This window comes from Anas platyrhynchos, chromosome 33 (assembly GCF_047663525.1).
Source record: "Anas platyrhynchos isolate ZD024472 breed Pekin duck chromosome 33, IASCAAS_PekinDuck_T2T, whole genome shotgun sequence".
Classification (NCBI taxonomy): domain Eukaryota; kingdom Metazoa; phylum Chordata; class Aves; order Anseriformes; family Anatidae; genus Anas; species Anas platyrhynchos.
In genome coordinates this window covers 1644189-1666371 of record NC_092618.1, presented here as the reverse complement: position 1 = coordinate 1666371, position 22183 = coordinate 1644189, and the positions used below count along the sequence as shown (strand labels likewise).

General features: G+C 53.3%; 3 protein-coding genes across 3 annotated transcripts; all 3 read left to right on the top strand.

Annotated features, from left to right (window-relative positions):
• Positions 1-1123: 1123 nt before the first annotated feature.
• LOC113841753 (olfactory receptor 10H1) lies at positions 1124-2113 on the top strand. Its single transcript, XM_072029960.1, has one exon. The coding sequence runs from the start codon at positions 1124-1126 to the stop codon at positions 2111-2113; it is 990 nt and encodes a 329-aa protein (XP_071886061.1).
• Positions 2114-8419: 6306 nt separating this feature from the next.
• On the top strand, positions 8420-12660 carry LOC140000288 (maestro heat-like repeat-containing protein family member 7). The gene is made up of 7 exons (XM_072030132.1): positions 8420-9190; positions 9784-9854; positions 10060-10176; positions 10379-10458; positions 10683-10806; positions 11118-11207; positions 12026-12660. Exons 1-7 carry the CDS (start codon positions 8989-8991, stop codon positions 12323-12325), a joined length of 984 nt encoding a protein of 327 aa, XP_071886233.1. The 5' UTR covers positions 8420-8988; the 3' UTR covers positions 12326-12660.
• A 2208-nt stretch (positions 12661-14868) lies between these two features.
• LOC140000289 (maestro heat-like repeat-containing protein family member 7) lies at positions 14869-17863 on the top strand. The gene is made up of 7 exons (XM_072030133.1): positions 14869-15157; positions 15336-15512; positions 15869-16024; positions 16294-16395; positions 16605-16707; positions 16901-16960; positions 17620-17863. Exons 1-7 carry the CDS (start codon positions 15020-15022, stop codon positions 17745-17747), a joined length of 864 nt encoding a protein of 287 aa, XP_071886234.1. The 5' UTR covers positions 14869-15019; the 3' UTR covers positions 17748-17863.
• Positions 17864-22183: the final 4320 nt, after the last annotated feature.

Here is a 22183-nt window from a genome sequence, read left to right as displayed (position 1 = left end):
AGTGCAAAATGTCCAGCGAACGGGACAGAGCTGGGAGCCGACAGTGCAGGTGCGGTCCTGTGTTAAAGCCTGGGTCAGACCTTGTTTGAAGAAGCCAGGGTAATATCCCACTGTTCTCACTGAGATCAAGACCACCCCACACATGCCATCCGTGTTAGGGGGGCACCTTGAAACAACACAGCTCTAGGAAGGTATCCCTACAGTTCCAAGGCCATCACATCAAATGGCATCTCCCCCAATTTCCAGCACCACCAATGTCTCTAGGCATCCCCGGAGCTGCACCTCCTGGAGCACGAGCACCCCTGGAGCAGTACGGGTCACACCCTCTGAAGGTAAAAGACTGATGTGATCAGACATCGCAAGAAATGTCTGTCCCCATCTAGGAGAAAAACACACATACGTGAATGGTGGACATCCAGAGGCAGGTGAGACAAGTTTCCCCTTAAGATACAGCTCGGTTGACTCTCCTAGAGTCCTGTGGGAGTGCTGAACATGCTGCTCTTCCCTTAACCATGCCCAGATCTGCTAATGAGATGAAAGACGCTTTCATTACAGCTCAGGATAAATCAGGCGACTACCCTTGTCCTCTCCATCAAGACCCATGGTTAGCTACAAGTGGGTGCAGATCCTAGGAGAGAACAAGGCCAAAACATCTCGGGAGAGAGCGGGAGGGAGGGTGAGCTGTCTGCCTGAGGTGTCTGCAGGTAGGTTCATCCCTCTCAGTCCATGCAAAGCCCTTGGAGCTGCAGCCCATGGTGGCCAGGGTTCAATTCTGCTCCTCCCTGGATGAATGCCAGTAAGAAATCCTCACTTCTCCCTTGTGTGCAGTGTGCCCTAAGCCTGCTGAGGAACTAATGCCACTTCTGTTCTCTTCTTTCTTTTCCAGCTGCAATCAGTGCTGCTGCACACCGATAGGCCAGTGTACTCCTTTAGCTAATGCAGCACAACCCTTGAAGGCAAGCAGCAGTGGAGAACAAAAAGGCATGCTGTGCTCGGCATAGGACTGAGAGTGCAGAGAGAAAGGGGAATGCTCAAAATCTTCACCACTGCCGTCCTCACACCAAGATACAGCTGCTGCTGTTAAAATATTGCTCTTCTTGTGCTCTTCTCAGACAAAGCACAAATGAGAAGGGAGAATCAAACCGTTCCACCAGGGTTTGTTTTTATTGGGTTTTCCTACTTTCCTAAACTCCAGGCTGTGCTGTTTGTGCTGTTTCTCCTCATGCACGTGGTGACCCTAGTTGGAAATGTTATGATAATGTTTGTTATCAGGCTGAATCAGCAGCTGCACATGCCCATGTATTTTTTCCTAAGTGCTCTGTCCTTCTCAGAAATCTGTTATACCTTCTCCATCATCCCAAAGATGCTGTCCGGATTAGTGCTGGGAACTAGAACCATTTCTTTCCTGGGCTGCGCTGCACAGATGCATTTCTCCTTCATGTTTGGATTCACGCACTCTTTCCTCCTGACGGTGATGGGATATGACCGGTACGTGGCGATCTGTCAGCCCTTGCATTACAGCACCGTGATGACCTCCCGAGCCTGCACCCAGCTGGTGGCTGCCTCATGGGCAGGGGGTGGTCTCCTGGGGCTGCTGGTGACCAGCGCTGTGTTCCAGTTACCGTTCTGCCAGTCCCACCGCATTGACCACTTCTTCTGCCATGTGCCCCCCATACTCCAGCTGGCTTGTGCTGGTGGCGAGGTGGTTGGCACTGTAGTTGGCATCTTTTGCATTACTGCCTTGTTGGGATGCTTTCTGTTCATCCTTCTCTCCTACGCCTTTATCCTTGGCTGGATCCTGCAGATGCCATCAGCCAAGGGGAGGCACAAAGCTTTCTCCACCTGTGCCTCCCACATCACCGTAGTGGTGGTGCACTATGGCTGTGCCTCTGTCATCTATTTGAAACACCAGTCACCCCGTGCTGCAGGAGCTAGTGTTCTGATTGATGTGTCTTACACTGTCTTCACCCCCTTCCTGAGCCCCATCATTTTTAGTCTGCGAAACAAAGATTTAAAAAATGCCTTTTGGAAATCTCTGAAGAAAAGCTTCATCATCAGGAATGCAAATATTTGTCCAGGATCTAGTTTCAGTTACAGGAGTGATTATTGCTAATTTTTATTTATTTATTTTCCTTTGGTAGTTCCTTGCTGCTTTCGAAAGAATAGCCATACTTTTTTTCCAGGCAAATGATTCATTCCTGCAGATGTGACACCTTTTGCACTCAGTGGGCATCACAGGCTGCACTGCAAGGCTTGGCTGGAGCACCTAGGTGTAACTTTTAATGCTGAAAATTCAGCGTCATGCAGAAGCAAGAGTGGACAAAGCTCTCAACACTCCCAGGGGAGACACGAGCCACTTCTTGAGGAGCAGCAGGTGACTGTCTGAGACCTGGTGCAGTAGGCTCTTGTCCCCACCATAGGCACTCTGACTGATCCTCTAAGCATGACTTTGTCTCTTCTGGTGCTGACTGTGAAGCTGGCCTGAGAAGGCTTTGGACTGATTCCCTTTTGTCTTGTTCAGCTTTTGACAATTTGCAAACTCATAAGTGCTCGCTTGAAGACAAACACGTTTTACTATTCTGCTGTTTTGAAAAACTCCCTTCTCTAAGGAATTTAGGTGTGGATTTAAAAAGGTAGTTTTAGAGTATAAGGATTTTGTTTGAGATAAAAATATTTATTTATTTATTTATTTATTTATTTATTTATTTCTCCAGGTATTTGCACTCCTGTTTATGCAAAAACAAGCAAGCATTTAAACAGTTTTCCTACATCTGGATAGGTGCAAAATCATAAAATACCTCGTTTTTTCTGAACACTGATTTTCAGGCATAATTTCTCCCCCCATGACATACGTGTAACTTCAGCAGGACTGTGTTCTCTCCCAGGGCTCCAGACACAAGACAGGGACATCTCTGAATCCACTTGCTTTAATTAATAGCTTTGTAATAAGTAATTAACTTACCAGTGCTCTTCTGTACTCAGAATGAAAAATGAAGGAAGTGTTGCTCAGTAGTAGCACATTTGTGCATGATTGTTACTGCAAGTGAGAGGACACCACTTGAATGTGCTTTCAACAGAACTAAGAAAAAAAAAAAAAAAAACAAACCAACAAACAAATACTGGGTAAAAGTCATTGTACTTTGCACAGACCAGTAGATATATTTGTTGGCCCAGCCATAGCTTGAGGAACAGGCAGACTTCCAGGGTCTAACATCCAGGATATGAAACACTACACTGATTTCATAGGGACCAAGACAATGATGTACAAAAAGAAATGCACAGAAAGATGTCAGGAAGGTTGTGTGGGGTTGTTGTCTCCCCATTTCATCCCATCAGTGCACAGGAACCCTTGGTGAGACAGATCTCAGAAGGGAAGGATAAGAAAGAGAGAAAAACCCATCAAAGTAGCCTGATACCGACAGGCAGTGAGCATAGTCAGGAGAAGAGGAGCTTTGGACAGGGGTGTGCCAGTGCTGCCCTGGAAAATTCAGCCTGCTTTGTGCAAATCTGACAGGACTCTGTTTAAAAAGAAAGTCCAGGAGCCTGCTGAGCTCAGATCTGAAGGATAGGTCTGCCCTTGGCCTTTTGGACAGGTGGACAGGGGCTGGAGCATGGGGAGGTAGGAGTAGGGCTCTGGCCATGTTGGCACGTTCCACTTTGTGCCTGGCTGATTGCATGCCAGAGCTTGGCCATGTCCCTGCTTATAGCTGGCTTTAAAACGTCAAGCTCAGCAGAACCACCTGAAGAACCCCCTGAGAAACAGACATTACCAGCTAGAGTTCCCATTGCACCAGGCCTCTGCTGGAGCAGCCACGAGTGCTCCTGTGCTGCTTGTGCCTGTGCTTCCCAGCAGAGATGAAAGGTGATTCAGACGGAAATATTTATCCTTTACATCCATAGAAATAAACGTGGCATAGCACATGTTGGTAGTTTTTGTTGTAGTTTGATGATTTATTTCTTTGTTATTTGTTTTTTAAACAGCTTTCTACTTTGGTTTCTGCCTGCACAGAAATCCAGTGCAAGGCACAGGTTGGTCAATCTAGCTCTAAACAGGCACCGACTGTCTTTGTATTGCATTTTATATGGACTTTAGGACTATAAAACTCACATCCTCCCTTCTTAACACTGGCATTGCTGCAAAGGGCAGACACTGATGGCAGTGGTGGGCACTCAGACACACATCTCATTTACCCTTGGGACCAAACAGCTACAGCTTGGCCCTGGGAGAGATCTGCCCTCGAAGCAGGGACCAAGATGCTGTCCTTGTTTCTGGTACTGTCCTTTTCCTGTAACATCGAATTTCATATCCATCTCATAGTCCATTTCCTACTTCATCAAGTAAAGTTTCATCCTAATTTTGAGATTTGCTTTAATTCACTATAATTATTGTGGAAGGTGCTGTTCTGGACATACCTTAGCATTTGGCCTTCTGTTTCTCTGGCCACCTACAACCATTTTCTTGCTTATGGATGCCTATTTACAGCTTCCTGAAAATGGAAATTTTCCTGGTCTTTGCATGGTGATATGCCAATCACAAGGCATTCTATGATTGTTTTCTGAAATTCTTTCACCAAAGAAAAGCCTGGACTTCAGAAAGACCTTTGACACTGTTCCCCTATCAAATTCAAAAGAGAAATGTGGCTATACTGGAACAAGCCCCATGTAGGGCCACCAAGGTGATTGAGGGACTGGAGCACCTCTCCTATGAAGAGGAGAGGCTGAGGGAGTGGGGGCTGCTCAGACTGGAGAAAAGGAGGCTCCTATCAATGTCCTTAAATACCTGAAGAGAGTGCAGAGAACACAGATTCCAGGCTCTTTTCATTGGTGCCCAGTGCCTGGAGAAAAGGCACTGGGCACAAACTGCAACAAAAGAGGTTCTGTGTATATGTCAGGAAGTGTTTCTGTGCTGTGTGGGTAGTGGAGTACTGCAACAGGTTACCCAGAGAGGTGCTGGAGTCTCCTCCTGGGAGATCTTCAAAAGCCGTGCGGACATGGTCCGGGGAAACCTGCTCTAGGTGCTGGTGCTAGAGCAGCAGGGTTGGACCAGATGACCTCCAGAGGTCCCTTCCAACCTCAACCATTCCGTGGCTCTGTCATTCTGTGAAAACAGATGAGGAAGCTGCCTCCTTTTAACACTTGCAAGATCCAGTGGGGTAGGTGGTCTCTGATGTGGCAGCAGATTCCCCTGTGTTATTTACAGCCATTTGCATGGGCATCTCAGTATTCTCGGGGAGGAAGGAGAGACTGTCCAGCGTGAAGAGGCAGAGCAAAACATCAGATAAAACCTTTAGACTTCTGCCACCCACGTCTTTTATGTCCCATGCTCAAATCTCATTGAGCGACTAACATACCTTCTTGGGTGGAAAGGACTTCTCACCCAAGACCACAGCCTCAAAAGCCAACTTCTGTCCCACACAGGAGCATGTCAAGGACTCGCTGTCCTCCAGGTGCTGCTGTGGAAGTAGGAAGGGCACTGCAGAAGGGGAGCTACCCTCCATATTTAGAGGGATGTACCAGAGGACCTGCTTCTGTGCGTTATCCTGCCTCTTATCCATGTCAGGGCTGTTCCAGTCTTCACTAACACTTCTCTAATCTGGATTCCGCATAATGAAATACAGCAGTGAAAAGGTCTCTGTTTCTTTACCTTAGACTCTTCCTGCATCTTCCTCGCCCCAGCCCTGCACATGGACACATTTGTACCTACAACTCGTCCTGCTCGGGCAGAGCTTTAGAGGCATTTGCTTTGAGCTGCAAGGAGGCACCAGGAGGCTGGGTGTCTGTCACTATCTGCCCATGTGAAAAATCACTTTCCATCTTTTTTACAAACTACCTTTGATTACTAAAAGGATGCAATGAGGTCTCTCTCCTCTCGTCACCTCGCCTCATCTTGCCTCTCCTCTCCTCTTCCCACCTCTAAAACATTTCCAGTACTGTTATTCCCCATGGAAAGTGGCCTTCCATGGAGACAATTTGTACCTCATGTACCATTGAGGAATGCACCTTACATTTTATTCAGCTATACCATGTTTTCTCCTTGTTCATTCACAGCCAAGAGAAATCCTTCTGTGTGCAGGTAGTTCTCTAAGTAAGGTAAGAACAGGCATATAGAGCTGTAACTCTCAGCTATGGACTGCAGTAGAAAATGCACAGATGTGAGAGAGTTCTCTGAGTTGCAGGTGGATGATAAAAGTGGGGTGAAGGGGTGGCTAAAGAGTGCCCATACATTGTCCAGTGGCGAGGGTCCTCCTTTTCCTCCACATTCAGAATTCAGCAGGAGATACTATGAATCAATAACAATTATAGAAAGCTGGTATTGCTTATTCTTTAAGTTGTAAAATAAAGATATTTAACAAAGACAGAGAAGTGTTTTTGTTTATTTGTTTGCTTGTTTTGGTTTTGGTTTGTATATGCATTGATATCTTCCCTTTTTAGCTACTCTCCTGATATTTCTCCAATTGGCCACACAGGACTTGAAGGCAATTATGGGCAGAGTTGTAGCTAATTAGGACTTTTTTTTTTTTTTTTTGTGTGTGTGTGTGTGTGTGTGTGTGTTTTAATAAGCACTCTGGTGCATTTGTTAAGATACTGACAGCCTTCATCTCCAGAGACAGCTTTTGGCTAAACAGGAAACTCATGACTGAGCTCCAGTGCAAAAGGGCAATCTATAGGAGGTGGATGCAGGGAACAGCTGAAAAAGAGGAACTGAGAACCACTGTTTGAGCACAGAATTTGGAAAGCCAAAGCTCTCCTAGAGCTGGCACTTGCAAAGGACATCCATGGTGTGCATATGAGCTGCTAGTGTTTCTTTTACAGTAAAAGAGGAAACAAAGAAAATGTGGGTGCACTGCTAGATGGGATGCAGAATGTAGCAGGGGGAGATGCAGATAGGTACTCAGTGTCCTTGCCTCAGTCTTTACCAGCCAGGTCCTTCAGGCTTTTGTTCTTACACAGAAGACTCAAGGAAGAGAAAAATGCAGTGGATGAGGATCAATTCAGGGGCTACTTGAGCTCTCAGCCATGAGGAGACCATGGTCTGGAAGGGCTGCATCCAAGGGTGATATAAGAACAGATCAATGACACACAGACCATTCTGTACCATCTTGGAAAGCTCATGGAGATCAGGAGAACCATCTGTTCATTGCCAAAAATGGGCACACATGATACTGCTAGGGGAAACCTGGGCAGTATCAAAATGGACTACAGAGCTCTGAGGGCAGTAGTCAAGTGCACAGGGACCCAGGTGCTATTCCCCTCAATCTTGACGGTGAGGGGAAAGGTGTGAAAAGGACGGCACTGGTAGGACAGCTCAACAATTGGCTGCTGAACTGGTATTGATGACAACTGGATCCAGTTTGAGGACCGGTGTCTGCCATGGAGAGATGGGGTGCATCTTTTCTAAGCAGGGCAAAGACATTTTTGCCAATAGAATGGATGGCAAGGGAAGACTTTTAAGACCTCTTAAGGAAGACTTTAAACTATGAAAAATAGAGGAGAGAGAGGGCAACCAGCAGCTGTGTGAAGGAACAATGCACAGGGCTGGGGTGATGTGATGGGGAGGGATCACAGGGTCAACAAAATTGGGATGAAGGGGGGGGTGTGCTGGATCTGGCTGGGATGGAGTCAGCTTTTCCCTGCAGCAGCCCATACAGTGCTGTGCTCTGCACTTGTAGCTAAAACAGCCCTGCTATCACAGATACCACACCAGTGTTTTGTCTATTTCAGAGCAGTGCTGGCACAGCATTAAAACTCTCCAAAATCCCCCAAAGCCAGTAGGCTGAGGGTGGTCGGGAAGCGGAGAGGGGACATCACCAGGGCAGCCAAACCAACCAAAGGGATATTCCATTCCATATGATGTTGCACTCAGCAATAAAGGGTGGGAAATGGTAAGGAGAAGGGGTGGATTGGGGCTGGGAGGAATCTGGAGGAATCTGTCCTCCCAGACAACTGTTACATACATCGGAGCCCTGCTTCTCAAGACATGGCCAAACATTGCTTGTTGATGGGAAGTAGAGAATATGTTTCTTTCTCTTACTTTTCCCTTTAATTAAATTATCCTTATATCAACCTGTGAGCTTTTTTCTTTCCATCATACATTGTTCTGCCCCTCTTCTTTTGAGGAGAGGAAGTGAGAGTGGTTGTGGTGGAGTTTAGCTGCACAGCAAGGTAAAACCACCACAGTCCTTTTAGGTGCCCAACATGGTGCTCAAAGGGTTGAGATAACAGTAGATTTGACCAGAGCACTTCAGAGGGAATTTACAGTTATCATACTTAGTTAACAGTAGTCACAATTTTGTCTGCTTTGCACTTAATATTTTTCTGTGATCCTGTTTTTTATGGTCCATAACATGTATTTCCTTTTACTATGTATGAGATCTGAGAGTTTGCTAAGGCTGCGTGTGTTTTTTCAGATCACTGTGCTTGAGCCTAATATTGCATTTGGGCCTTGAATTTGCTATCTTCCCTGTACTTTGGTACTGTCCCTTGGAGAATATTGGAGAATATGCTTAGCCATAAGACTGGGAGAAAAAAGGAGGACGGACAGAAGTTCAGAGGGATGGCATTTGTCTTCCCAAGAAACCCCGAGGTTTGAGCAGCCCTACTTTCCTGGAAGTGGCTGAGCACCTGCTTGCCAATGGGAAGTAGTGAATGGAGTCCTTCTTTTGCTTTGCTTGCATGTGCATCTTTGGCTTTTCCTAGAATGTTATATTTATCTCGATCCATGAGCTTTCTCATCGTTGCCCTTCTGATTCCCATCGCCATCCTGCTGGGACAGGGTGGGCAAGTGGCTGTGCAGTGCTGAGCTGCTCACCCGCCCAGCCCAGAAGCGTGTCACAGTGGAACCCTTTGTGACCTCCCTTGATGACGCCCCCATCTGCTACCAAATATGCAGCTGTGACCCAGACCCTCAGTGTCCGTGCAGGACAGTGACGGGACAGGGCAGGAGCACAGAGCCTTTAAGGAGTCTAAGTGCACAGCCCACGTCCCAAAATGTGGTTCCGACGCTGCCGCCACTGGAGAAGACACCGTGTTGTCCTGGGGAGGTATCCTTGCAACCATCGCTTCATTCCTCCATGCCGCAGGGCGGTAAGGAGAATCCAGTCCTGCTCCAGGACGAACTGGCAGGAGACCTGGTCTCCTGAGGAGAGCAGATTTCCGCTGCACTCCTTGGATTTCCTGCCACCGAATCCCAGTGAGTGAGCATCCCGTGGGGTTGGGAAGGTTGGGGCCAGGCAAGCATCCCTGCTTGAAGCCAGGACGTCTTTCCTGGCACGGCAGCAGTGGGATCCTGTGGGTGGGGGGCAGAATGGCACCTGGATGCTGGGGGTGCTGGGAGCCCAACCCAGCATGGCCTCGCCCCGGGTTGGGAGGGAGCTTAGAGGGGGCCCAGATCCTGCTGCCTCAGCACCCTCAGAGTATAGAATTTGTTGCTAATTGAATACCTAATTGAAATCTACCCTCCGTGAGGTTAAATCTGTTAGGCCTTGTCCTGTCACAGCACTCCTGATAAAGAGTCCCTCCCCAGCTATCCTGTCGGCCAGGCCCTCCTCCAGGTACAGGAAGGCCGCTCTAAGGGCCCCCTGGAGCCTCCTCTTCTCCAGGCTGAAGAAGCCCAGCTCTCTCAGCCTGTCCTAGGGGAGGTGCTGCAGGCCTCTGATCAGCATCAGGGCCTCCTCTGGACCTGCTCCAGCAGGTCCGTGTGTCTCTCGTGCTGGGGGCCCTTCCTCTCCTCGCTCCTGCCTTCAGCCCCTCACTGCAGCACTCCTCGCTCTTCTCCATTGCTAGATGCCTGGTTATGGGATTTTGGCAAAGAGGAAGCCAAGAACTTCATCCAGATTTTTGTCAGCACAAAGAAGGTAAGGGCAGCCACTTCTGTCGTGGCTGTGCTGGTGTGTCCTGACAGGGCCCTGGCCCTGCTGCCAGGCAGCAGGAGCGCTGCTGGCTGGGCAGAGCTGCTGCCCTCTGTGTGTCTCAGACAGCACCGCACGTCGCAGCACTCCGGTGCTGTGGGCTCTGGTTCTCCCCCCTCACGCTCCCCGTGGTTCTCTTTGTGGCTGCCAGGATGAGGAAAAGAAAATGAAGTTCCTGGAGAGCATCTGCACCATGTGCAGAGACTGTTCCTTGTTGGAGGACATGGATGCCTTCTGCCGCGAAATGGAGCTGGCAGAGAACATCAAGGTGAGGGGACGCATGGCAGGTTGGGGAAGGGGCAAGGCCCCTTGAGCGCCAGCCCCCTGTGAGGCTGGGGCAGGGGGAGGTGGAGACAAACCATGCACAGACACCAAGCTGCCCAAGGCAGGACTGGGTGTGCTGCTGGGCCTTCAGCAGCAGGCACGGGGGGCTGGTGTCTGCCACGTCCCATCCTGGTTGTGCTTTGCAGGTTTTGCTGGAAGAGGAGCCCACAGACAGTTTGCACACAGCGTTTCGAATGAAAGCCATGCTAACTATTGCCACGCTCAGGTACCTGCTAAGCCCCTACTTTGGCCAGCACATCCCTGGGCAATGTCCTGGTGGCCCTGAAGCTGACAGGAAGGTTTCCCATCCCTCGCAGGGATGCCTGTCCATGGGAAGACATGTCCTCCCAGGGACATGCCTGTCCTCCCATGGATGCCTGTCCTCCTTCCCTAAGCCTTGAGGCACCACTCCAGCACCAACGTCCAACAAGCTCCTATCTCCCTTCTTAGCGCCACAGTGGAGTCAGCACTGGATGGCAAAAAGGAGAGTCTCCTGCATGCCTGCTTCAAGAGCGTCTTCTTTCTGCCTCCCTATTTGGACATGTCAGCGGCAGAAAAAGATCTCTACACCAAGGTATGTGCTGGGTGAGGTAGTGACACCCTCAGTCCTGCTGGGCTGCTGCCATGCTCCCACGTGCTGAGGCAACCGGACAACGAATGCAGGGCCGGGGCCCAGATTTGCTTTCCCAGCCTAATCTCTTCTTCCCCTTCCCCTTCTCTGGCCTGATCCAGGAGGTCTCCACACAGGAGTTGTTTAGCCCCAAAGTCACCCCCGGGCTCTGTGAGGCGGTGCATGTGTCCTCCCTTGCTGCTGGAGGTTCAGTCAGCTCCTGGGGGTGAGAAGGAGCTCAGAAATGCTTCTCTGATCCTCTGTCCTCCTTGCAGACCATGAACGCCATGGAAATCATGCTGCAGGCCTTTGTACGCAACTGTCCAATCTCCAGTGTCGGCAAGGAGTTGCAGAATATTTTGCAGGTCTGGCATTTGCAAATAGTCGGTTTCCCAGGAGTGGTTCCACAGCTGGGGGGGTAATGAATGTCCATGCTGCAGTGGATGGCCCACCCCTAGTGCTAGGACTGAGCATACTGCAGGCAGGCGCCCACCTCCTTTGGGGAAGCCCACCAAGTTCTTCTGGGAGCCTGGCATCCCCTGGCTGTGGTCAAAGACCCTTTCCCCTCTGAAGAATCCTCTCATGTCACAGCAAAACCTTGCCCATGGCACTTCTGGGCCAGCCCCTGCAGACCCCAAGAGATCACCGTGTGCCAAAGCAGTGGGAGAATTTTAGCCCACTCCTTGGGCACCACAGTGGCGGCAGCTGGAGCTGCTCTCCTCCGTTCCCCCAGTCCCTCCAGTCTTCTCTTGCCAGGTGTGAATGGGGCAGAGATCCCCAGGGACATGCCCATCCTGCACGGGAGCGTGGCCCTGATGCCCTGATCTCCTGGCTGCCCAGTGGCTGTATCCCTGCCCCATTGCGGACCCTTGGTTCAAGCCACAGAAGCCAGCCTTCACGGAGGGGGGACAGAGGGCCGCGTTCTGGGGGAGGGCGCAGGAAGGAGCTGAGGCTGCGCTGGCAGGTGGCATCTGCCTGTCTGCCTGACCACAAAGTTGGCTGGTGGATCTGTGGCAAGCCTGCAAGGGCAGGAACGCAGGGGCAGGAGCCCTGCTGAGGGCTTTGCTCCACCTTGGGGGAAGCTTTGATGGACGGCGTGAGCACAGCCAGGGGTTCAGCAGTGCTGCTTCTGCTGGAGAAGGCATCAGCTCCAAGGGCAGACCAGCAGCTTCTCTGCTCACAGGCGCTGCTGCACTATGCCAACTCCCATAACACAGCTGTGCGCAAGATTGCCCTGCAGAATATTGAGAGGATGAGTGATTTCCTGGTCACATATCTGGGGAAGGTAAGATGCCAGGAACCCTTCAGCCAGCCTGTCTCCCCTTCCCTACATTCCAGAGCATCCTGCAGCTTGGGGGTGCCTGTGCAGCAAGACCGGGCACAGGTGGGGGCCTCAGCAGAGCTCTGCCCTGAAGAAAGGGTCTTTGTCCCTCCTTTGCCCTTGCTCTTCCTTCCCCAGGTCCTGCTCTCTGCCTCCACTTAACCCTTCTCTCCTCCCTCCCTCGCCCAGACCTTGTTCACTGCTAGAAAATGCAAGGGCAGCCCTGGCACCCACAAAGAGGTCCACATCCCCATCCTGGGACAGCTGCTGGGCCACCTCTTCATTTTCAGCGGTGGCAAAGATACCACCAGAATCATAGCTTTGGATGCTCTTTATCACTTCTACGCATTCCTCACAGAAGGAAGAGGTAAGAAGGTGTGGTGGGCAATGTCCATCTGCACACAAACATCTACTGATTTGTCTACTTGTTCTCCCTGAGTATTGTGAAGGATTGCTTTTGTGCTTGGTGGAGGCTGCCCACGGAATTCTGCCAGGTTCCCTGGCCTCCTCTGCTCCTCACAGCAGCTTCCCGCAGCATTCTGGCTATCGTTTTCCGCAGAAGCTAGACGCTCACCTGCCGTCCAGGAGCAGTTCTCTGCTGCTGTGCTTCCCAACCCTCCCCAGATCACCTACCACGCTGTTTTGTGGTCTCCCCCAGTCTAAGCCATCAATCGATGAGCACTTCCCAAACCGCATCTTCCCCGAGGAGTGAACAGCAGAGCCAGCCGTGCATCACCAGGGATGGTGACGCCCTCCAGAATGCTCCCTGACTGTTTGCTCCCTGCCGTCTTAAAGGCAGGTGTCAGGGGGCTTCCTGCACATCCTGACCCCGAGCAGAAGGGGGTCTGTGACACGCTGCTACCCCCACGGCACCCAACACCATTGCTTCTCCTCCTTCTGCATCATCCCTGAGGTCCCTCTTGCTCCCAGCACTCCTCACCTTGTGCTTTACATCCCTGCCCACCACTCTCCTCGCCGTGGGTCTGAGCCTCCCTCCTCAGCCATTCCTAGTGAAAGTGCTTTTCACCATTTGGCAAGCTTGTTGGCAAAGATGCTCTTCCCTACTGACTCTTCGCTGTTTCCCCCTGTTTAGAATGCATATTGAGAGAGGACATGGTAAATTATGCAGAGAGACACAAGAAATTGGAGTATGCAAAACTTCCATTTTCTATAACATCAACTCCGTGTGAAATTGCCAAGGTAATGAGCTCTGGCCTTGCTGGGGATCTTGTCCGCAGCATCAGCAGGCATCTCGTGTGAGCAAAGGGGTCCAGAACCGGTGGGGCTGGCACGGCCTCACTCGCCCTGCTGAGAGGGTTCCTCTTGTCCCCAGGCTGGGGCTATGCGAAGGCTGCTCCCCTGTGTCCCGGCAGCAGCTCCAGCCCTCCTGGCCACCAGCAAGCCCTGGTTACCTGCAGGGCCAGCACTCTGGCCCCATATGCCCCATCCTCACCCCTTCCCCCGAGGGCCCTCTCTCCAGAGCTGCCCTTGCTGCTCAGCTAAGCAGCACCCTTGGGACACTCAGTGAGGCATGTCTTCGCTCCTCCTTCTTCCCACAGGGGTTTGGAGGACATCTCTTCCCTGATGAGAGGCTGGACATCATCCTCACAGCCCTTGAAGCTTTACAAGACTCCAGCATTCATGACAAGCAGGGGGCCTGCAGCGTGCTGGACGCAGCCTTGGAGGACCCTTTCTACTGGCTGACAGATGTAAGTGGCCTGTGGCCATGGCCCTGCCCTTGAGCTCTTCCAGGCGTTGTTCCTCTCTCCTTCCCTGCCTCCCTCCCTGCCTCCCTCGCACATCGGGGTCTCTTGGGCTCCAGAAGCCACCTGAAGCCAACAGAGAGCAATGGAAGGGGCCAAAGTTTGAGTGGCAGCTGTGGCAATGGCTGCTGTCTGCTGGCAACACCATTCCCACTTTGTCCCCCAAGGTGCCAAAGATCATGGAGTGCATCAGGAGAAACCTGGGCAGCATCCACATGGCATCGGCGCGGCAGTGCCTGGACTCCCTGCTTCTCAAGCTGACCGCCGTGATGCCCTGGAGAGAAGTCAAGAACCTGCTGCAGTTCTCTCCGCCACGTGACAGGTCCTGGCCTTAACATCCTTGAGGGCTTGTTCCGCGTCGGGAGATGCACCTGGAGACTCTCTGCTTGCCACACCAATGGCAAAGGGCAGGACATCCCCAAGGAGCACAGCCCTCCTTCCCACCAATGTGTTCCAGCCCTACTGGGCCAGCCAGGGCTGCAGCAGCCCAGCTGTCCAAGGCAGCCCAGAGTCCCCCTGCCCCCAGGGAACATCAGCTCAGCCCCCTCCTGCCTGCCCAGGCTGGGCCCTCAGTGTTCCCCAAGTCACAGGGGCTGCAGGACAGCCTGGGTCCTCTGGGGCTGGCCCAGTTTGTGGCCCTGCGGCTGAGGCAGCCTCACTGACAGAGTATTCTGGGCTTGCAGCACTGACCTGGCCATGTGGGAGGTGATCCTGGCCATGCCGAAGACCTTGAAGAGGGTTTTAAACGACATGATGGAAGGCTTGCGGGTGCGCTACTGGTGCATCGGAGACACCGAAGACACCTGCATCCGTCGCTTGGCTGTGAGTTCCCAGATGAAACCTTGCTCCCAGCAGGGCTACGTGTGCCCCTTCAGGCACACAGGCACAGCCCTGTGCCCATCTACCCCCAAACTGCCAGCTCCCGCAGGACGTACGGACACATGGTCCCTGGGGCCGGCAAGCCCCCGTAGCTCCCCGCGCCTGGTGCCTCTTTGGTGCCAGCTGGCGCTGCCCCATCCCTGCCCAAAGGTGGGAGAAGAGGCTGCAGGGAGCCCTGCAGGCCCTGCCAGGCTCTCACTGCTCTTTCTTGCAGATGCTGGCAAAGAATCACATTTATGAGGAGGACTTTGGTAACCCAGTGCACCTCCAGAGCTACCTGAGGCACCCAAGCCCAGAGGTGCGCTTTTTGGTTCTGAAAGGGCTCTGCACCGTGTCAGAGAGCCCTGAGAAGGTGAGCGGGCCATCGTCAAGCAAAGCCATGTTGGCAGCCTGGGGCTTTGCTCTTCTGCCCTTGCGTCCCTCCCCGCTGCCAGGAAGCAAGGCAGGAGGCTGGTGCTCAGGAACCAGAGCCCTTTGCCCAGGGTGGTCTCTCACTGCCTCACGGAAGGGAAATGGTGTCTTTCCTACAGGCAAGGGAAATTCAGGTCTTGCTGCCAGACATCCTGGAGGCCCTGCAGGACACCAACACAGACGTGGTGCTGAAGGCCCTGCTTGTGCTGAGAAACGTGATGGCTCATGTGGAGAGGAGGAAGGCCAGTGGCCCGGCTCTGCAGCTGGCTGAGAAGCTCCTGCCACTCTTTGACCACGTAAGTGTGCTGCGGGAGCCCGAGCCCTCAGCTGGGCCCCCTGTAACGAGGGCTGCCCTTTAGCCCGGCCCTGTGGGCAGCACTCAGGCAGGGCCTTCCCAGTCTCCTCGTCAGCCCAGGCGCTGGGGAGCTCTGCTTGGGCATGGCTGGTGCGGCTGGTGGCGAAAGTGGGGTGGCTGGCGGGCAGCCTGCGATGGCAACCGATTGCGTTGCCCTTCACAGGCACCAGGCCTTGCAGCTGCCCCTGAGCAGCTCCTCTGGGAAGGATCCAGCGCTGAAGCATCTCACAGTGCTGGGAGCTCCCTTCACATCGGCCACGCTAATGCTGAAATTCCTCCTGTCCTCCTCCCTGCCAGGAGTCCAGCCAGGTGCGGGAGCACTCCATCTGCCTCTTCCAAACCGTGGTGGAGGCTGTGCTGCGGCAAAGGAAGAAGGAAATGAAGAGGAGAGTGCACAGGAGCCTTCTCCCACTCTACTTTCACATGAGAGACCAGAGTGAGAGCGTAGCAAAGGTACAGATCTCAGAGCTGAGCAGTTATGTGGGCAAGGGTGTGCTGATGCCACAGGGTTGCTCTGGGGGATCTCTGGCCGTCAGCATGAGCTGCCTCCGATGGTGGCTGTCCCGTGGCCTTGCCTTGGCCACTGAACCCAGTGCACGCTGCCCCCCACCACAGCCTCCCATAACGCGCTGGGAAAGGCTCGCAGCCCTGCCAAGAGGAGGGGACAGAGGGTCTCCTTCCCAAGGCTGTGCTGCTACCTCCCAACCTCTGCTGCTCCGCAGGCCTCTGGGGAAGCTCTCGCCATGGCTGCAAAGTTTCTGCGATGCAAGGAGCTCAAGCGCTTGGCCCAGACAGAACAGACGTGGAGGATCGGGGAGTGCTTGGTAAGGACCCAACTTGGTTTGCCCCAGCTGGGCAAACGCGCCCGGCCAGAGCCCGCTGCCTGCAGCCGCATCCTCGCTCCCTTCCTGCCAGCACAGAGCCCCAGGAGGCTCTTCTGCAGGCCCCTCTGCCCTCCCTGCCCCCAGGATGCTGGAGGAGACCCTGGAGAGGGTGTGCAAGCCCCGTGACCCTGCGTTCTCTCTCTCTCCAGCTGCAGCAGGACAGAGGCAGAGTAGAAGAATACCTGCAGCAGAGCCAGCCCTACCTGCAGGCCACTCAGACCCTTTTGCGACTTGAGGCCGTCAGATTCATTGGTGAGCCCAGCCCCTGGGTCCCTCTTGGGGCAGCCTTTGGCAGCCCCAGGCACTGCCCTGTTGCCCCCAGAGCCCCCCGACTGGGCCCTTGCTCCAGGGTGCAGGAGGGGGCACAGCCTGGCTGGCCAGGCCAGGGGCTGCGCTGCTGGGAGCGTGCTGGGGAGCGGGGCTCTGATGGGATCTCTGTGTCTAGGTCTTGCTGCGCGCTACTGCGAGGACCAGAGCGAGGAGAAGCTGAATGAAATCCTCAGCGGTGAGTGAGGGCAGTGGGGCGTGTGCTAGGGCTGGGGGGACAGCGGCAGAGGCCCCCGTGCCTTGCCCTGCTCCAGGGAAATGCTTCGGGGCGGAGGAGCAATGCAGCCATAGGAACGAGGGAGAGGAGACGGGGTAGCCTGTGGTGTCAGGGAATGGCCTCCCAGCCTGGAGCTGGGCAGTGCCGCTGAAAGGGTTGAGTGTCCCTGAGGAAGAGTCAGGGGAAAGGGCAGTAAGGCTGACAGAAGGTGGGAGCCTGTTGTAGAGCACGCAACCAGGACGAAGAGGGAGATGAGACAGCCTACAAGCAGCTAGGAGCAGGGTCACGATTGCTAGCCCTTGCTCTCATGGGGAAGCACAATAGCGAGAGGAAAGAATCCAGGAGATTCCTGGAGTGTGTGAATCCTCCCAAGGGATGGAGGCAGGTGGTGAGGGAACCAGCTTGTGAAGGTGCCCCACTTGACCTGTGGTGCGCAGGTGGGGAAGGACTGGTGGCTGCATTTGGGACATTGCTGAGCAGCAGCTTTCAACGGATTCCTTTGTCCCTCCTGCTCCTCCTGGCCTGGGGAAGAGTCGAGTGGGGCTGGCATGGTCTGCAGGGGATGCCTGGGGATCTCTGCAAGGAGTGGGTTTTCATCTCTGCTCTTCTTTCTTTTGCAGTCCTCCAGCCTTCATATAAAGACCCAGAACCCATGGTCCGTTCCCTGGCATTTCAAACCACCCTGATCCTGGCGTCAAGGCATAACGCAATGTCAGGACGGAGATTTCCACTGCCGTGGTGCCGCTAGCCCCGCAGCAGTCCTCAAAAGAGCAATATATATTTTAATAGAACTAGGTTGTTGTCTCGTTATTCCAGCAGCTCCTTCACAGTGACTCGGTGCCATGACGCTGAGCTAACTTGGAGGCCACCAAGGACCCTGAGAAGTTCCCTCTGTTGCCCTGAGAAGGCAACTTCCTTGTGAGGGGAACAGAGGGCCCTATTTGTTAGCCTGACCCTACCCGTAGGGAAGTCTGCTGCCTCCCTGGGGCTAGGGTCATGGACGTTGCCAGAAAGCTTCCCAACCTGGTTTTCCCCTCTGATTACTATCGTCTTTTGATAGTCCAGGCCGGCAGTGATAGTACTGAAGATAGAAGCCTGAAGACTATCAAGCGGGACTTTAGGGGACTGGGACGGGTAGTGGATGGAGTGGGAGTTCAGGTGGTGTTTTTGTCCACCCCTACAGTGGCAGGGAGGGGTACAGAGAGGACTCACGACTCACTGGGATCCAGCAACTGCGACTCCTTCTTGCTGTCCTCTGTCAAACCTCTGTTCTCTACCACTAAGCTGTCCTCTGCTGGTCTCCTGTCCTCTGCCAGGCTGCTGTCCTCTACCGGGCTGCTGCCCTTTGACAGCAAGCTGTCCTCTGCTGGGCTTCTGTCCTCTGCCGGCAAAATGTCCTCTACCGGGGTGCTGTCCTCTGCCAGCAAGCTGTCCTCTGCTGGCCGGTTGCTGCCCTCAGAAGACCAGGTCTCCTGCCAGGCCAGCCTGGGCTGCCTGGGGGGCATGCCTCCCTCCTCATCAGATTCAGAAGGAGCCTCTGGAGTGGGAGAGTTCTCAAATAGAAAACGGAGGCTCCTTCGGGCAGGCGTGGGCTATGCTCGGGGACTCCTCGAAGGCCCAGTGCTCCTGCCCTGTCCGTCACTGCCGTGCACCGACGCTGAGGGTCCGAGCCACAGCTGCAGTCATATAAGGCGGACCCCTGGGGTGTCACCAAGGGAGGTCACCAAGGGTCCCATGTGACACGTTTCTGGGCTGGATGGGCCCCACCGGGCGCTGTAAGTTCGTGGGCGACACCAAGCTGGGCAAGGGGATCTGGACAGGCTGGATCAACGGGCCGCATCCAGCTGCGTGGCACTTAAGGCCAAATGCTGGGTTCCACACTTGGAATCATAGAATATCCTGAGTTGGAAGGGGGCAGACCTGAAGGGATGAAAGACACGGTCTCCCGATGCCTCTTGAGCAGAAGGCCTTTATTGCCATTTTTCTCTGCTACATATACTTTCCCCGTAACCACTTGCGCTGTCCACGCGCCTGAATCAGTCATACAATTCATTAGAGACCCTCAGCCACGCGCCTCAAGCCAGCCAGCAATTGACCACTATGCAAAGCTCATCTTTAATGCTGTAGCCAAGTTAATTTATCTCCACCTTGTTCAAGTTTTTGTTACTAATGCCTAGTAAAAAAAGGGGCTTTAGGGCTTTGGGGCGACTACTTAAAGGATCAGGGGCACAGGTTGTGTTTGCCTCTGTCCTTCCGATAGGGGGGATCGATGCTGACAAGCAGACTCCACATTAACACGTAGCTTCGGGACTGGTGCAACTGGTAGAACTTTGGGCTTGCTGATCATGGGAGGGTCTATGTGACACTGGCCTGCTACCACCAGATGAGATGCGCCTCCCTGTAGTGGTTTTACCTGGCAAGGTTTTGGTAGCACGGGGCCATAGGAGTGGCTTTTGTGAGAAGGATCTGGAAGCTGCCCCATGTTTGCTAAGGGCCCCTCTGCTGACCAGAGCTGAGCCAATAAGTCACAGAATCACAGAATCACAGAATTTCTAGGTTGGAAGAGACCTCAAGATCATCGAGTCCAACCTCTGACCTAACGCCAACAGTCCCCACTAAACCATATCCCTAAGCTCTACATCTAAACGTCTTTTAAAGACTTCCAGGGATGGTGACTCCACCACTTCCCTGGGCAGCCTGTTCCAGTGCCTAACAACCCTTTCGGTACAGAAGTTCTTCCTAACATCTAACCTAAAACTCCCCTGGCGCAACTTTAGCCCATTCCTCCTCATCCTGTCATCAGGCACGTGGGAGAACAGGCCAACCCTCACCTCACTACAGCCTCCTTTAAGGTATCTGTAAAGAGCGATAAGGTCGCCCCTGAGCTTCCTCTTCTCCAGGCTGAACAAGCCCAGCTCCCTCAGCCGCTCCTCGTAGGACTTGTTCTCCAGGCCCCTCACCAGCTTTGTCGCCCTTCTCTGGACTCTCTCTAGCACCTCAATGTCCTTCTTGTAGCGACGGGCCCAAATTGAACAGAGTACTTGAGGTGCGGCCTCACCAGAGCCGAGTACAGGGGGACAATCATCTCCCTAGCCCTGCTGGTCCCACGATTTGCGCCTCTGTGAAAGCATATTTAAGACAGGGAAAAAAAACGCTGCGCCACACAGCAGCTGGGAGAGTGAGAGGAGTGAGGAACGGCCTTGCAGGCGCCAAGGTCAGTGAAGAAGGAGGGGGAGAGGTGCTCCAGGCGCCGGAGCAGAAGTCCCCTGCGGCCTGTGGTGAGGACCCTGGTGAAGCAGGTTGTCTCCCTGCAGCCCATGGAGTACCACGGTGGAGCAGGGTTCCACGCTGCAGCGCGTGGAGGAGACCACGGTGGAGCAGGTGGCCCTGCACGGATGGAGGCTGCGGCCTGTGGAAGACCCCTGCCGGAGCAGATTCTGGGTCGGACCTGTAGCCCGTGGAGAGGAGCCCACGCAGGAGCAGGGGGTCTGGCAGGAGCTGCTGCCCATGGGGGACCCAGGTTGGAGCAGTTTGCTCCTGAGGGATGGACCCCGTGCTACGGACCCATATCTGGAGCAGTTCTGGAAGAGCTGCTGCCTGTGGGAAGCCCACGCCGGATCAGTTCATCAAGGACTGCATCCCGTGGGAGGGATCCCACAGCACAGGGGGCGAGAGTGACCGAGAAGGAGCGGCAGAGAAGAAGCACTATAGACTGACCATAACCCCCGTTCCTTCGTTCCCCTGCACTGCTCGGGGGGAGGAGGTGGAAGAGGGTAGACGGGGGAGAAGGTGCTTTTGGCTTCTCTCCTTTGTTTCTCACTTCTCTAGCTTGTTAGTAATAAGCAATAAATCTTACCATCTCCCTATGCTGAGTCTGTTTTGTCCGTCACGATAATTACTGTGCCATCTCCTCGTCCTTATCTCAACCCTTGAGCTCTTTTCATCGTATTTTCTCCCCGTTCCTCTTTGAGGAGGGGTGAAGCTCGGCTGCCCACCCAAGTAAAACCACCACACTCTCTCAGAGAGGGGTAAGGATTTTTGCTCAGGACTTGGCAGGGCTGATAGATAGGGCTTTAAACTAGAGTCGAAGGAGGAAGGGGATAAAACCAGACACACCGCTGATAAGCTGAGGGATGGTGCGCTAGAATCAGAGGGACGGTGTGCTAGTGAGGTCCTGCGGTCAGCTCCACAAGGCGCAGTGTGTAGGGAGGCGCATTTGAAGTGCTTCTACACAAACGCAGGCACTATGAGGAATCAAATGGATGAGCTAGAAGTCTTGGCCCTGTCCCACAGCTACGACATCATCGGCATAAGTGAAACCTGGTGGGATGAGTCCTGTGGCTGGTGTGTGGTGGAATTTTCTCCCAACAGAGGCAAACAGCACCTCTGTAGCCCTGCCATGTCACACGACCTCGCTTCCAGTGGCCACACACTTTATTTTTCTGACACGTATTCAACTTGCTGTCGACCAAAACCCCCAGATCCCTTTCTGCAAGGCTGCTCTCCAGCCTCTTCTGCTGGCCCTAAGTGGAACCCTGGGGAACCCCACTAGGGACTGGTCAACAGCCTGATGCAACCCCATTTCTGTAACCCCTTGAGCCCAACCCATCAGCCAACTTTTCACCCTAAACAGCATGTATTTATCTAGCTGTACAATGGACATTTTGTCCAGAAGGATACTGAGAGAAACAGTACTGAAAACTTGATGGAAATCCAAAACCTGGCATCCCTTGCTCAACTAGACGGGTGATGTTGTCATAAAAGGAAATTAAGTTTGTTAAACAGGACTTTCCCCTCATGAACCTGGGTGGGCTGTGATCAACGACTGCGTTGTCTTTCCGGTGTTCTTCAGTAATGCCCAGAAGAGTTTCTCCGTATTTTTACTAGGCTCTGAAGAGAGACTGGCGGGTCTGTAATTATTGGGCTCTTCTTTCTTGCCCTTCTTGAAACCTGTCACAATGATTGCCAGCCTACAGTCAACTTGGACCTCTCTGGGCTCCCAAGACCATTGAAAAATAATTGAGAGAGGTCTCACAAGGACATTAGTCGGCCCTCTGAGAACCCTGGAATGAATCCCCTCAGGCCCCGTAGACTCATATGCATCCAGTGTGGGTTTGGCTAGGAGGTTTTTGTTACCGCACTCATGGCCCCCCAACTCTGGGCCCCTTGGGTCCCAGAGCCCAT